The 15,619-nt window shown below is 38.3% G+C and overlaps 1 protein-coding gene and 1 long non-coding RNA gene across 15 annotated transcripts in view; one reads left to right on the forward strand and one right to left on the reverse strand.

Annotated features, from left to right (window-relative positions):
* Positions 1-3,199, forward strand: part of HNRNPC (heterogeneous nuclear ribonucleoprotein C) — a 42,908-nt gene extending 39,709 nt beyond the window's left edge. For 10 of the 14 annotated variants that reach the window (XM_057721301.1, XM_057721294.1, XM_057721290.1 and 7 more), the window contains 4 exons: positions 1,167-1,327; positions 1,828-1,941; positions 2,185-2,345; positions 2,445-3,199. In XM_057721301.1, the coding sequence (XP_057577284.1) occupies positions 1,167-1,327; positions 1,828-1,941; positions 2,185-2,345; positions 2,445-2,528 (520 nt within the window). In that variant the 3' untranslated portion in view covers positions 2,529-3,199. Of the gene's footprint in view, positions 1-1,166; positions 1,328-1,827; positions 1,942-2,184 lie in introns of all 14 variants that reach the window. The other 4 variants (XM_057721297.1, XM_057721302.1, XM_057721298.1 and 1 more) reach the window with 2 other exon arrangements.
* The window catches only part of LOC130844924 (uncharacterized), a 52,657-nt gene that overhangs the window by 18,779 nt on the left and 18,259 nt on the right, over positions 1-15,619 (reverse strand). The gene's annotated exons all lie outside the window — the stretch shown is intronic.

Below are 15,619 nucleotides of genomic sequence, written 5' to 3' on the forward strand. Positions count from 1 at the left end.
GCCAAAAATCCAAAACATAAAACAGAAGCGATATTGTAACAAATTCATTAAAGACTTTAAAAATGGTCCACACCCAACCCCCACCCCCCCACACCAAAAAAAAAAGCTTAAAAAAAAGTTACTGTTACTGGATATCTTTTTGAATTATAAAATTTCAAAGCTTTGACGTTAGAGCAACAGTTGGCGGGTTGTTAATAGCTAAAAAGGTTCAGAACTAGAGTTATAAGTTTTTTTCCTACTGGTATGTCTTAGCTTCTTATGCTGCCATAGGCTTTTGTAAAAATAACAACATGGAATAAAAAGACTTTTTAGAACTGAGGTCCATGTGGGAAGAAACTTTTTGTTGTATTTTGATTTTTTTTCTTTACAAATGTAAGCAACAGTACCAAGCCATCACTTTGGTATATCTTTAGCAATCACTGGGATATTTATCCAGTGGAAGCAGCGGTTGAGCAGTCAGTGATTTTTGAAAGCTGAATGTGTGCTAGGCAGTGGATTTAGGCACTAGTGAATAGTGAACAAGATAGACAGTATTCTCTGTCCTGTTGGAGCTTTGAGTGGAGCTTATGCCACATGTTATTAGAATTGATAGTGTTATGTACATCCAGGTTACACATATGAAATGCCTGTTTCTGCAGACCAAAAATGATTAATATTGGTAATTTTATATGGTTCAACCTAATATTACAAGCTAGTGATAATGACTTGTATGCTGTGGGTGAAAAGATCAGGGATTTAGCTAACAATAGCTCTGCTTGCAGACCTGGTTAATTGCAGTCTTTTTGTAAGTACTTTATTTGGCTTGTATGGATTGTTGAGTGTAAATGTGAAAAGAATAAGATCAAGGTAAAGACCACTCATTGTAAAAAAGTACTGTTCTATTAGTACTTGCATTGTACACAGGAACCTTTTATGTCCAGTGTTTAAGGCAGCCAGCCATATCGTTGGGTGTGTGTGTGTGTAGTATTTTCTGGAAGAAAAGTAGCTGCAGTATTAAAAATATCAAAGAATAAACTGGCCTTTTGAATGAAATTAACTTATTAGCAAAAAGAAATGATTGCAAGACAATGGACAATCATTTATCATTTTATAAGGACACCATTGTTGAAATCTTCCTGACTTTAATTTTAGTTGTGAAGCAGTTCTGTTTCCCTTTTATCCAATAGGATGTACAGTTACCCAGCACGTGTTCCTCCTCCTCCTCCTATTGCTCGGGCTGTAGTGCCCTCGAAACGCCAGCGTGTATCAGGAAACACTTCACGAAGGGGCAAAAGTGGCTTCAATTCAAAGAGTGGACAGCGAGGATCATCTTCTAAGTCTGGAAAGTGTATGTATTATTGCAGTTTTTTGGTTCTGATATTTCTTATATGTTGAAATATGGAAATTAATGCAATTAATGTTCAGGTTTTATAAAAATAACTTTGCATAATCAAAATAATGGAAGATGAGAAAATAGTGATTAAGGGGCCAAACTCTAGGCAGCCTTCTATCCTTAAAACCTTGGTAATTTGAAAAAAGTCATTAGATTTTAGGGAGTTCAGGTAAAACAGTATAGAAAGTGCTTTTAAAATAGAATTGAGGTCTTCAGCAGACCTACAAAAAGTAAGAATGCTGTTGCTAAGGGAATAGGCACATTAGATTCAGTTTTCAGCTACCAGCTAAAAGATCGGTGGCCCTCATTGCTAGGATAGTCTGGTACAGGCTCCATTTCTTTCTAAGGACCTCATGTTGATTACCGTCGTATAGTCTAGTGGGGGAATGTGTGTGTGGTTAACTGGTAGCTTCTGGTACATTTGATTCTAATCTAGGGTTTTGTTTGTATTAAAGTGAAAGGAGATGACCTTCAAACCATTAAGAAGGAGTTGACCCAGATAAAACAAAAAGTGGATTCTCTACTGGAAAGCCTGGAAAAAATTGAAAAGGAACAGAGCAAACAAGGAGGTAAATGGTCCTATTGCTTGTTGGGTTATAAAGTAGAGTTAGTTATCTAAGATAGTTGAGAGTATATGTTGCAGTAGTGGGATATAAAGCAGTTGAATGTGATACTTGTGAAATTTGAATTGGGAAGGGCATTTGTGCGGGAGGAGTTAGCCTTGTGCTGCAGTTCTGTGATCATTAGTGGGGATGGTCTACATCCTGTGGACATTACTTGCCCCTAGACAGACTTGTCCTTCTCATCCCCAGTAGAGATGAAGAATGATAAGTCAGAAGAGGAGCAGAGCAGCAGCTCCCTGAAGAAGGATGAGACTAATGTGAAGATGGAGTCTGAGGGGGGTGCAGATGACTCTGCTGAGGAGGGGGACCTACTGGATGATGATGATAATGAAGACCGGGGGGATGACCAGGTGAAAACCACGGGAAAGGAAAGAAAGAGGTGGTGGAGGGGGGGTCAGGGACACATGGAGTGCCTCTAACTCCATCCTATTTGTGTCTGTTTCTCACAGCTGGAGTTGATCAAGGATGATGAAAAAGAGGCTGAGGAAGGAGAGGATGACAGAGACAGCGCCAATGGCGAGGATGACTCTTAAGCACATAGTGGGGTTTAGAAATCTTGTCCCATTATTTCTTTACCTAGGCGCTTGTCTAAGATCAAAATTTTCACCAGATCCTCTCCCCTAGTATCTTCAGCACATGCTCACTGTTCTTCCCATCCTTGTCCTTCCCATGTTCATTAATTCATATTGCCCTGCGCCTAGTCCCATTTTCACTTCCTTTGATGCTCCTAGTAGTTATGTTAAGTCTTACCCTGTAATTTTTGCTTTTAATTTTGATACCTCTTTATGACTTAACAATAAAAAGGATGTATGGTTTTTATCAACTGTCTCCAAAATAATCTCTTGTTATGCAGGGAGTACAGTTCTTTCCATTCATACATGAGTTCAGTAGTTGCTTCCCTAACTACAAAGGCAATCTCATTAGTTGAGTAGCACCTGAGAGCAGCTTTGAGTTAGAGGTATGTGTGTTATACCCCACATATGAGTGCTATGTGGGGCTGTTCAACACAAATGTAACAATGTATTTTTGTGAATGAGAGTTGGCATGTCAGATGCATCCTCTAGAAAAATAATTAGTGTAATAGTCTTAAGATTTGTTTTCTAAAGTTGAAACTGTCGGTTATTTTTGTGAACAGCTTGATGTTTGGGACCTTTTTTTCTCAAAATAAACAAGTCCTTATTAAACCAGGAATTTGGAGAAAAAATAAACACCCTGGTTTTTTATTTTTGTATTTTATAATTGTTTACTTCAAATTCTTTGTTTCACAGCGGCCTCCACAAAAACCTCTAGAATGTACTAGATATATTTTCCTTTGAGTCATAATTATTATGCATACCAACATACACTACTCAAATTATGTTTCATTGGGGTGGATGTTGAATTAAGGAGACAAGAAACTTTAGTGTGAAGTAGAGATTCTTTTGTGAAAATGGCTTTTAGATTCTAAGTTTTAAAAAATTTGAGAACTGCATTAAGCCTTTTTGTCAATGCGTTGTGGTCCAGTTGGCACCTTTTTTTAGATTTATTATTATTATTGTCGTGTGCTGATTTGTTTCATCCTTAAATAGAAGAGGCTCAAACATGTCAGGATTTAAGGAGAAGTGAAACTGGAAAATGAAACCTGTTTTTTCTTCCTTTTTGTTCTTTTAATTGCTATTTATAACCCCAGTTATCAAATGGATTCTGAGTCTATGTCTCGGTGTTACTGAGACTTTATTTCCTGGTCTTCTGTAGTCTGTGCCTTCCTAGGTAACTGAGGACACAGACTTTACACATTTATTTTACTTTCAATTGATTCAATCCATATGAACTGATTTTAGGCACGGTACTAGTTAGCACCCAAACTTCTAAGGATGGACTTATTAAATAGCTTTCAGGTTTGTGATGCTTGCCTTGTCCTGAAAGGTCCAGTTTTTTTATGTTTTATACTTCAGTTTTTCCTGCAGAGCAGGACAAAAACATGGTTAATTTGGGCTATTATCACTCACACAAATCTTGGATTCCCCAGAAAGTTGCTGCTGTTTCAAAGGCATTTATATAAAACCTGGTATGGGCAGAAGTCATGTCCTATTTATAAAGATTTCATAAGTCATTTTATGTAACAGATAACGAAGTAGAATAGAAGGGAAAAGCTGATCTATGACTGCCCTTGGATTTCAGATCCACAGTATATAAGTAGCTTTTGTGTGATAATTTGGTCAAAAATACTTTTAACAGCCTTGTTTTCTGATCTTATATGTTCTCATATGTTACACAAACTCACTTTTAGCACATAACTGATGACAAGAAAATAAACTACATGCTTTTCTAAAACTAAATGCTAATGAAATCTGTTTAAGGTTATGTTAGCCATCAGTATTTAAAAATACTGGACCAACTTAGCCCAGGCATAAAAGTGTCTATTTTTAATTCCATAGGAAACCAAGTATTAAAGAAACTGTGGAAAGCTCAAAATAAAGTAAAATACAGTGATGCATTTGTTTGGATATAAAATTTAGAATAATGGGTTTCTCAGTGTGCCATGGAATCTAAGAAAATAGCCTGGAAGCTTTTAAGAACACAGTTTCCAACAAAGGTTGGAAAGCAAGAGAAGAAGGTTGGATGATTGAAAAGAAATCTCTTTGAAACATTTCTAATGGTACATAATTTTTAATTGGTAAACTGTTCTTTAGATCTCACTGCCTTAGGGTACTTTCTGATTTGCCTTTATCTCACCAGTGAAAGGAACAAGCTTAATGATGTCAAGCTGGAGTGGATGACAAATTGGGAATGCTTGAGGGGGGTTCCCATTAGATTTCAGTTCAGATGTTATTCCAACATCTGAAACCTGTAAGGAATATAAATAGACTAGTACCAGTCAATGCATGTTTTAAAGCGCTTGTTTTATAGAGGGAATTGGATGTTAAAGAAAAGGGAAATAATGCAAACAGGAACAAGATTATGGTAAATTGGAAGGGAATAAACTGAAGTCAGATGAGGATGGAAAATGTGATAGACAAATGTATAGAACAAAACCATCGTTGGAGCTATACAGTAGACATAAAATGTCCATAAGGGAATATACTGGACACCTTATTTAGCAGTATTTTCAAAAGAGTAAGTAGCCAGGGAATGCAAAGCCCCAGGGGTATGATATAGAAAGTAAAGAAGCAGGTGACAAGCTATGTGCTAGTCTTTTTAAGTTAACCCAGATGAAATGATGGGATGTATTGGGAAAATAATTGGGGAATAGGAAATAGCTGTATATTTAAAGAGATCAGTTTAAAAATGTGCTTTGTTCTGAGAACACATGGCTGGCCTGTGACTGTACTGACTGACCACTGATGGGCTAATTTTTTGACTGGTGGTCTGGGAGAATGAAGGACTTAGCCACATAAAGTTACATAAAGCTACTGACAGTTGACCTTTTTATTTAACATGAGGAAAATTCAACTGCACCAATGTCAAGTGGGGTTTGAATTTTGGGATCCCAGTTCAGATCACCTTGACCAAGGAAATACATTTTGGTTGAGTTTAGAGGAACCAGAGAAAAAGTAATACTCTGATTACTTGCAGAAACCAGTTTTAACAATAATAAACAGATGTCACGTAGAAATGAGAGTGATGAGTAAGTGTTGTATATAATATGCAGAGTGGGGATAGGAAGTAACTTTAAAGAACCCCACTTGCTTTATCAATGCTGTACCTCACAGAGAACAGGTATTTATACTATGGTGTTTATTTGGCTAATAAGGGACACTTGGAGAATTTTTAGTATTTCGAAAGACCTTAGGGATAAAATAAAAATTTTGGCCAGTTAAATTGTGTAGAGAAAAGATTGGGTATAGATGTCTACCTGACTGGGATGACAGAATTCCAAATGCTTAGAGAAGAGACTAAATTAGGGGTTTTGAAAGTTCCAAGTTATTCTAATAATTTTTATTAATCAAGTTAATGCTAATGAATTAAAGTAAATCAAGGAGAAAGTCTCAAAACAGTAGGTGGTTGCATTAGTAACTTTCAAGTTTATCAAAAAAATTTTAGAGCCCCAGTTAAGAAAAGCAGGACCTGTTTAGAGAGTGTTGAAGAATTAAAAGCCCTGTTGTGAGCTAGAGTGGGACTCCTCCCCCACCACTTCAATTAGAACTACAAAACACAGTAGGAAGAGAGAAGGGATCATGTCATGTGGAATGTGCCAAAAATGACGAAGCAGTTACTGGGAAGGAGTTGTAGCCCAAGGTGTGTGGGGAATAAAAAAACTGCTGCACAGTCCACTGGAACTTGATGTGATGATGGAAATGTTTCATCATGCATTGATGGTAGCCCTGTGGCTTAGTGTGGGGAATTCCCTGGCAGTCCGGTGGTTAGGGTTCTGGGCTTTTACTGCTGGGGGCCTGGGTTTAACCCCTGGTCGGGGAACTAAGATCCTGCAAGCCTTACAGCCAAAAAAAAAAAGAGGAATTGGATTTTAATTTTATTTTTAAAGAGTCACGTAATATGTGACTGTCTTCTTCGATAGTATAGTATTAGAGAATACTGAGTAGTTTCTAAACAAGTACAAATACTGATTATTAATTCAAACTTATGTGAACAAATGTGACTGTTTCCCAGATGTTTCATATCTTGAGTTCATTGAAAATACTTCCAGGCCCTAGGTACTAGCATTGAAGACTTCCCTAGAACATTGAACTTTACCTAGAACATCCCTAGACCCGAAACTGAAGATTTTCCTAGCATGAGAACATCTACACCTGCAGGCCTAGTCCATATTGCTCACACCTTAATTTAGTGATGCCTCTTGCAGAATAAGATAGGTAAGTGGTAACCTGTCTTGTCAGCTGGGTGGCCCAAGGCTCAGGGCAGATATTACCATTTACAAAGAGTTTTATATGCATCCAGCATGATGCTGGGCAAGCTTTTAACATATAGAATCTTCATTTTCACACAATTCTGTTACACGTGTGTGAAAGTGGTAATTGGCTATGTTTCAGAGGGTTTCAGAGAGATTAAATATCTTGCTTAAAGTCCCATGGTTACTTAATGATTTTGCCAGTATTTCAACCTGTGATCTGGTTAACATCTATGGATTTCGGACCTTAGGGGAGAGAATGGTGTATTTGAACCCACATCCTGAATCCCAGAAAATGACAGAACTATTTCTAAACTAGAGTAACCTTGTACTCAGCACCTACTCTCTTAAACTTCAACAAAGGAGGGAAAATATCCTCACCATTTTCCTTTCCATTCTCTCCACTGAGTACTAGAGTGGTTCATAGACATAATCATTGGAAAAGCACATTGTTGAAAAATGCCTGGCTAAGAGCTGAAATGCTGCTGTTTCATGCTAAATGGTTGGGCTTTAGAAATGTAAGAAAAATACAGAAAAATTCTCTTCCACCTGTTTTCCTCCTGAGGCACTCAGAACCCCTATTTTAAATCATTTCTTTCACTTCAAACAACATAAACTTTCCAAATATCTTGTAAAAATTATTCTTTGTCAGGATAGTACGACTACACAACCCTTGAGACTGCGTGACTCATTAGAAGCACCTGGCAGTGCCATTACAAAAATGTCCTAAAGAAAAATGAGTATCTCCCGAAAGGACTTAATCAGGAAAGGGTTTGATGACACAGATTGACTCAGCTTTGCAGACCCACCCACACAAGCCACAATAATGAACTGCTGGTGTGGCTATGAGACCATGTTTGGGGTGGGAGAAATGTGACCCTGCTGATTTCCAGCTTGGTCCTTAGTTAACAGCTTTACTAGTTCCCATCCAGACTTAGGAGTGGACCCCTTGATGTCTGATGTTTTTTGTTTGTTTTTGCCTGTTTTTTCTCTGCCTTGAAGGATACTTGCTCCAGAGAGATAGGAATGTAATACTTCAAATACCCTCTTGGTCTTGCTGGGAGACATTACCCTAACCAGAGAGCTTGTAGTGGACCAGGTGGTCTGCTAAATAGCTGGTTAGAGCCAGCTGCAAGCCCAACCTCACCCACAAAATTCCTGTCCCTGCTTGGAACCTGTGTGTTATTTTTGTTGGTCTCCTCATCCAGCCAAACCTGTCCTTTCCCTAGAATTTTATATGCACTCTTCACAAAAGCTGTTGGGTAGCAGCAGCTAGGTCATTCCCAAGGTCGCGGAAGTCACTGCAGTTTAGTTGCCAGGAAATTGCATAACTGCTGGAAATGCTGTGGTTGGTCTGCACTGCCCTTTCCAGGTCCCCCATCTTGGACTGACCCTCACTGTTTTTTCCAGCTAGAGGTGTTCCAACTCTCTGCCTTGGGCAGAGGAACAGCCCTTGGCAGCATCTACTCCCCCAGGGGAAGTCTAGCAGCATCCTTTGTTTTCTCATGACACTTTTGGACAGCCTTAGTGTTTGCATTCCCTCATAACTGGGCATACAGTCCTGATCCCTTCAGGTGGGACCCTGCAACTACCTGGGTACATACTCAGGGCTCTACTGTCTCCCTCTCAGCTGGGGATCAGGCACATGGCAGCACTCCTCTGAAGCTGTGCTGTCTTGTCCTCCTAAGCATCCATCTGAGTGTAAGTATATACATCTTTCCTTCAAAATACTAACACTCCCAGCAGAGTCCCTCACTTTCTCAAGGATTCTGCAGTCTTCATGCAAATGACTTGAAGGTTCATTTTCCCTAAATCTCTACAGACCTTGGGAAGCTTCGTCTTAGCTTTGGTGTATCTGGAGTCCTCTTTCAACTTTCTCTACCAAGATGGCAGCCTCCTGCCTTTCCTCTGTACACTTGTTTTTCATTTTGCCTCCCTTGCACTGCTGTTTGGGTGTTTCTTCGTTGGTGGTTCCCTAGCCATGTTCTCCACCTGCTCCCTTTTTTGGCAACTTTATGGCAATCTTTCTTTCCTTAGAACATTCCAAGCATAATTCATTTGCAACATGGCCATACACCCTTTTTGCCTAAGAAATGTGCTAGTGAAACAAAGGTTAACTATGTATGCTTTTGCATTTAGCTTATGTAAACATAATTATATTTGCTCTCTTCAGAAATAAAGATGACACACCATATTTTAATAGCTACCGTTAAAGCTCATGTGCCTCCTAAATATCTGTTCAATTGTTTTCTCTCCATCTTGATTGCCACCATCCCATTCCAAGCTACCATCACCTTTCTCCTGGCTTAGTCAGTACCCTCCTGTATACCCACATCGACTGTGATCCTTTTCCAGTCACTCTGCACACCAACCATGGTAGTCTTTTCAAAACACACATATAATGATTGCACTTCTCAGCTTAAACCCCCCTGGCTTTACTTGCCCTTAGAATAATGACAGGATTTCTTAACACAGTGTACATGGGCAAAGATGGTCTTCCCTTGCCCATCTGTCCAGCCTCTCTACCATATGCTCCCACACTTTGCCTTTTCCAACCATATCAGACTTTTCTTTGGACCTCTTAATCCCCGTGCTCTCCTCTTCCACCTTTGCCCATTTGTCCCTAGTTAACTTCTATTCATCCTTAGAGTTTAGCTCAAGTGTCACTCCAGGGATCCTCCCTACCTTTCCTGAGTAGACCTATAGGCTCTCATAGAACCAGGAATCTCTTCTTTGTAGCACTGATTACAGTCACACTCATCAATTTGTATGATTATTTGATTAATAATTTTTTCTTTTAGAGTGGAACTCAATGAGAGCAGGAACCGCATCTATTACTGTTCACTAATATATCCCAAGTGCTTAACACAGTATCTGAAACACAAATTTATGTTGGATGAATGAATGAATGAAGAAGGGAAAGGAAGATGTGGGGCAGGGTTAGCCCCGAGTGAGGCAGTGTTGGAAAAGGGCAGCAGGAATGCCAAGCAAGGCTGGAGAAGTGACTTAACACACCTAGAGGAATGTTGTAATGCCTGTGCCTGTCTCAAGGAGGTGCTTTCCTGACATGAATTTCCATGCCTTTACTTCCACTGTAATGTTTCACAGTCCTCTCCCAATGTCAGCCTCCTACAAATCCCTCAATAATTTGCCTGTGTCTGATGCCAAGGATGAAAGAGAAAGAGCAGTACCCAAAAAGATGGCTGTACCCATTGCAATTAGCCTGTCTTTCAATACCTTTAAGTCTAATTTCCCTTACATAGCCCACTCTCCACTTAGTAAGCAGCTCTCCTACTCCTCAACACCTGCATTCTTTAATTTTTAGAATTAAAGTATACATACATACTATAAAATGCATACATTTTAAGCATACAGTTTGGTGAAGATTTGCAAAGTGAACATGCCTGTTTAAGCACCACCCTGATCAGGATACGGAACCAGTACCCCAGAAACCTTCATGCCCCCTCCAATCATTACACAACTAGGTAACTGCTCTTCTGACTTCTGTCACCATAGATAGGTTCTGTCTGTTTTTGAACTATGTGTAGATGAAATAGTATTGTATTGTGGAAGTTTGGGCTCCCCTGGAAAAACACTTGGATGCAGTAGTTTACTGGGGGGATGATCCCAGGAGACAGGAGTGATGAAGTGGGAAGAGAGACAGTTAAGAAGGAAAAGCCAATATTAGAGAGATTGAGATGTTATTGAGATTGGACACATAATGCTTCCCAGAATTGTCTGAAGGATGGGAGAACAGGAGGCTGGAATACTTATCCACTGGCTCCTGTTCCCCATTCACTGAGGGATGCCACAAGAAAGTTAATGTCTATACAGTTCTGAGCTGTAAGTGATCTTAGGCTCCAGCTGCAATGAAGGACATTTGGATTATTTTCATTTTGTGATAACACTGTTATGAACATTCTAGTACCTGTCTTTGGAGAATACATATGTACACATTTGTACACATTTCTGTTGGGTAGGTAATTGGGTGGAATTGTTGGGTCATGTGCTGTGTATATATTTAGCTTTAACAGATATTGCAAAACACTTTTCCAGAGTGATTGTGCTAATATATATTCTTACTAGCTGTAAAAGAAATTTTCAGTTGCTCCACATCCTTGCCAGCCCTTGATATTGTTAGTCCTTTTAACTCTAGGTTGTTTAATGAGTATGTAGTGGTATCTCACTTTGTGTTTGCTTTTTGGTAAACTTTTTATTGAAGTATAATTGACATAGAGAAAAGGGCACAAATCATGTGTATAGCTGTTACTTTTCACACACTGATCACACACACACAAAAGCTAGAGATCAAGAAGTGGAAAATCACCAGCACTACAGCCTCATGCATGCCTGCCCTCTTCCCATCTCTATACCACCATCCCAGGAACATATTATCCTGACATCATAGATTCTTTCTGCCTGATTCTGAACTGCAAATAAATGGTGTAATATATAATGTGTAGTTTTTTATGTCTAACTTTTTGATTCAACATTATGTTTGTGCAATTCATCTATATTGTTGCACGTTGTAGCTCATACTGTTGTATAGTATTACGCTGTAAAAGTATACTGCAATTTATTCATTCTGTGAATAGATATTTGGACTGTTTTCAATTTTGGCTGTTATGAATAAAGCTGCTATGAACATTCTTGAGCATGTCTTTTTGAACATAAGTATCTATTTCTTCTGGTTATGAAACTAAGAATGAAATTACTGTGATAAAGAGTATTCCCCACACTCTTGCCTACCAGCTATTTTCTAATTTTAAAGGTGCTTAGTGGAATCACATTAAATTTTTTTTCCTTTTTTTAAAAAATAACCTTTTAATGTTGGAATGTTAGATTTACAGAAAAGGTGCAAAGACAGTACAGAAAACTTGTATACCCCCTCATCCAGTTTCCCTGAATGTTAACATCTTAACACTACCATCGCACATTTGTCAAAACTAAGAAACCAACACTGGTACATTACCATTAAACTCCAGACCTTATTCAGATTTCACCAGTTTTTACATGTGTGTGTGTTGTGCGCGTGCAGTTTTGTCACGTATAAATTCATGTAACCACCACCATGATCAATATGAAGAAGTGTCGCATCACCACAAAGGAACACTTGTACTATTTACTGTCTCATCACGCACTGCACCCCCTCCCCCTCATCCTCCCACTACCATCCCTAACGGCTGGAAACCACTAATCTGTTCTTTTTTTTTTTTTTTTTTTTTAAATTTATTTATTGGCTGCATTGGGTCTTTGTTGCTGCACACCGGCTTTCTCTAGTTGCTGAGAGCGGGGGCTACTCTTCACTGTGGTACTCATTGTAGTGGCTTCTCTTGTTGTGGAGCACGGGCCCTAGGCACGTGGGCTTCAGTAGTTGCGGCACATGGGCTTAGTAGTTGTGGCTCACAGGCTCTAGAGCACAGGCTCAATAGTTGTGGCACACGGGCTTAGCTGCTCCGTGGCATGTGGAATCTTCCCAGAGCAGGGCTCGAACCCGTGTCCCCTGCATTGGCAGGTGGATTCTTTACCACTGCGCCACCTAGGAAGTCCACTAATCTGTTCTTTGTCACTATAATTTTGCCATCTCAAGAAGTTAAATAAATGGCATTGTACAGTATGTAACTTTTTGAGAATGACTCCTCCCTACCCCCACAGCATAATGCCCTTGAATTCCATCCAAGTTGTTACATGTATCAATAGTTTGTTCCTTTTTATTGCTGTGGATGTACCAGTTTGTTTAACAAGGACATTCGGGATGTTTCCAGTTTGGAGCTACTACAAACAAAGTTGCTATGAATATTTGTGTATCAGTTTCTGTGGACACTTGGTGGTGATTGGTGAGTAGTATGGTAAGTATGTATATGTTTATTTTTATAAAAAACTGCCAAACTATTTCCCAGAAGTGCTGTATTATTTTACATTTTCACCGACAACGTATATAAGACACCCAATTTCTCCACATTTTTGCCAGGATTTGGGATTGTCACTAGATTTTATTTTCACTTTTCTAATAGGTATGTAGCATTTTCTGTTTTTGTTTTGCAGTTTTTGTTTGCAGGTTTTGTTTCATATTTCCCAAATGGCTAATGATGTTGACCATCTTTTCATGTGCTTATCTGCTGTCCATGCATCCCTCTTTGCCAAAATATCTGTTCATGTTTTTACCCATTTTATAATTGGATTATTTTTAAATTGCTGAGTTTTGAGAGTTCTTTATATATTCTAGATACAGGTCCTTTGTTTAGAACAGCTTGTAAATATTTTCCTCCAGTCTGTAGCTTGTTGTTTCATCTTCTTTAAGAGAGACTTTTGTAGGACAAAAATTTTAAATTTTGGTGAAGTCCGGTAATCTTTTTTTTTTCTTTTATGATCATGCTTTTAGTGTCATTTCTTTTTAATATTTATTTATTTGGCTGCACCAGGTCTGACTTGTGGCACACGGGATCTTTAGTTGTGGCATGTGGGATCTAGTTCCCTGACCAGGGCCTCCTGCATTGGGAGCTTGGAATCTTAGCCATTGGACCACCAGGGAAGTCCCTTAGTGTCATTTCTAAGAATTCTTCACCAAGACCTAGGTCTTTGGTTTTCTCCTATGTTTTTCTCTTAAAAGTTTTACAGTTTTACCTTTTTGGTTTAAATCTATGATCCATTTAAAGTTTTTTGTATTGATATAAGATGTGAGGTTTAGATTGAAGGATTTTTTTTTTTTTAACTTATGGCTATTCACTAATTCCAGCACCATTTGTTGAAAACTATCCTTCCTCCACTGAAATGCTTCTGCACCTTTGTCAGAAATCATTTGAGCATACTTGTGTGGGTCTATTTCTAGATTCTCTCTTTTCTTCCATTGTTCAATGTATTTATCCATTTGTCCCTATCATACTTTTGTTATCTGTAGCTATATAAAAAGTCTTAAAATGGGGTAGAGTGTTTCCTTCCACTTTATTCTTTTTTTAAAAAAACTTGTTTTAGTTACTTCCTTTGCATTTCCATATACATTTTAGAATGCATTTGTCTGTATGTTAAAAATCTTACCTGGACTATGATAGGAAATGTGTTAAATCTATAGATCAATTTAGGAAAATTGATATCTTTACCATGTAGAGTCCTCCAATCCATGAACATGGTATGACTTTCCATTTGTTTAGATCTTTTACATCTTTCATCGTTTTGTAGTTTGTTTTTTTTTTTAATTTTAATGTAGCCAATTCTGTTATTTTTTCCTTTATGGTTAGGATTTCTTATATCTTTTTTTAATATAAATTTATTTATTTATTTGTTTATTGGCTGTGTTGGGTCTTTGTTGGTACGCATGGGCTTTCTCTAGTTGCTGAGACCGGGGGCTACTCTTCACTGCGGTGCACAGGCTTCTCAGTGCAGTGGCTTCTCTTGTGGAGTGCAGGTTCTAGGCATGCAGGCTTCAATAGTTGTGGCACATGGGCTCAACAGTTATGGCTCGCAGGCTCTAGAGCACAGGCTCAGTAGTTGTGGCGCCCAGGCTTAGTTGCTCCTCGTCATGTGAGATCTTCCTGGATCAGGGCTGGAATCCATGTCCCCTGCATTGGCAGGTGGATTCTTAACCACTGCGCCACCAGGGAAGCCCTGTTTTGTAGTTTTAAGCACATAGGAAAGCAGATTCTGTACACGTTTTGCTAAATTTATATCTAAGTATTTTGGAGCAATTGCAAATGGTAATGTATTTTAATTTCTATTTCTGCATATTCATTGCTAGTATATAGAAATATAGTTCATTTTTATATCTTGATCTTGCATCTTGCAACCTTACTGAACTGTCTTATTCTAGAAGTTGTGTGGGGTTTTGTAGCTTCATTGAGAGAGATGAATTTTCTCAATGCGTTGAGAATTTTGTAGATTTATCTGCCTGGACAGTCATGTCATCTGCAAATAGGGATTTTCTTCCTTTTCAATATGTATGCCTTTTGTTTCCTTTTCTTGCATTTGTGTACTGGCTATGATTTCTAGTACTATGATGCATAAGGGTGGTAAGAACAGACATCCTTGCTTTGTTCCCAATTTTAGAGGGGAAAATAGTCTTTTACCATAAGTATAATGTTAGCTGTAGGTTTTTCACAGATGCTCATCAGGTTGAGATAATTTCCTTCTGTTCCTAACTTGCTGAGAGTGTTGTATGAGTGTTGAATTTTGTCAAGTGCTTTTTGGGCATCAATTGATATTATCACGTGACTTTTTTCCTTAGTTAGCCTATTAATATGGTAGATTCCATCAATTGTGTTCCAAATAGTGAACCAATCTTGCATTTCCAGAATGAACACCACTTAGTCATAGTGCATAATTCTCTTTATATATAGTTAGATTCTGTTTGCTAATATTTTGTTCAAGAGTTTTGTGTCTATATTCATGATGGATTTTTTTAAAGTATGGTCTTTTTTTCTTTTCCTTTCCTTTTTTTGTTTTGTTTTGTTTTTGGTATTATAGTAATACTGGCCTCATAAAATGAGTTGGAAAGGCTTTCTTGTATTTGTTTGAAAAGCTTATGTAGAATTGACATGAAATCTTATTTAAATGTTTGGTAGAATTGCCCACTGAAGCCATCTAGACCTAGAGATTTATTTAAGGATTTTTTACACTAGGAACTCAGTTATCTATTTTTTACTGGGTGATTTTAGTAGTTTTTTTTTTTTTTTTAGGTATTGGTCCATTTTATTTAAGTTGTTGAATTTACGTGTGTAGAGTTGCTTGACCTATTCTCTTACCATCCTTTTAAGGTCTGTGGGCTCTGTAGAGGCCACTGTTTCATGCTTGATGTTGATAATT

This window comes from Hippopotamus amphibius, chromosome 2, assembly GCF_030028045.1.
Source record: "Hippopotamus amphibius kiboko isolate mHipAmp2 chromosome 2, mHipAmp2.hap2, whole genome shotgun sequence".
NCBI classification, from domain to species: Eukaryota; Metazoa; Chordata; class Mammalia; order Artiodactyla; family Hippopotamidae; genus Hippopotamus; species Hippopotamus amphibius.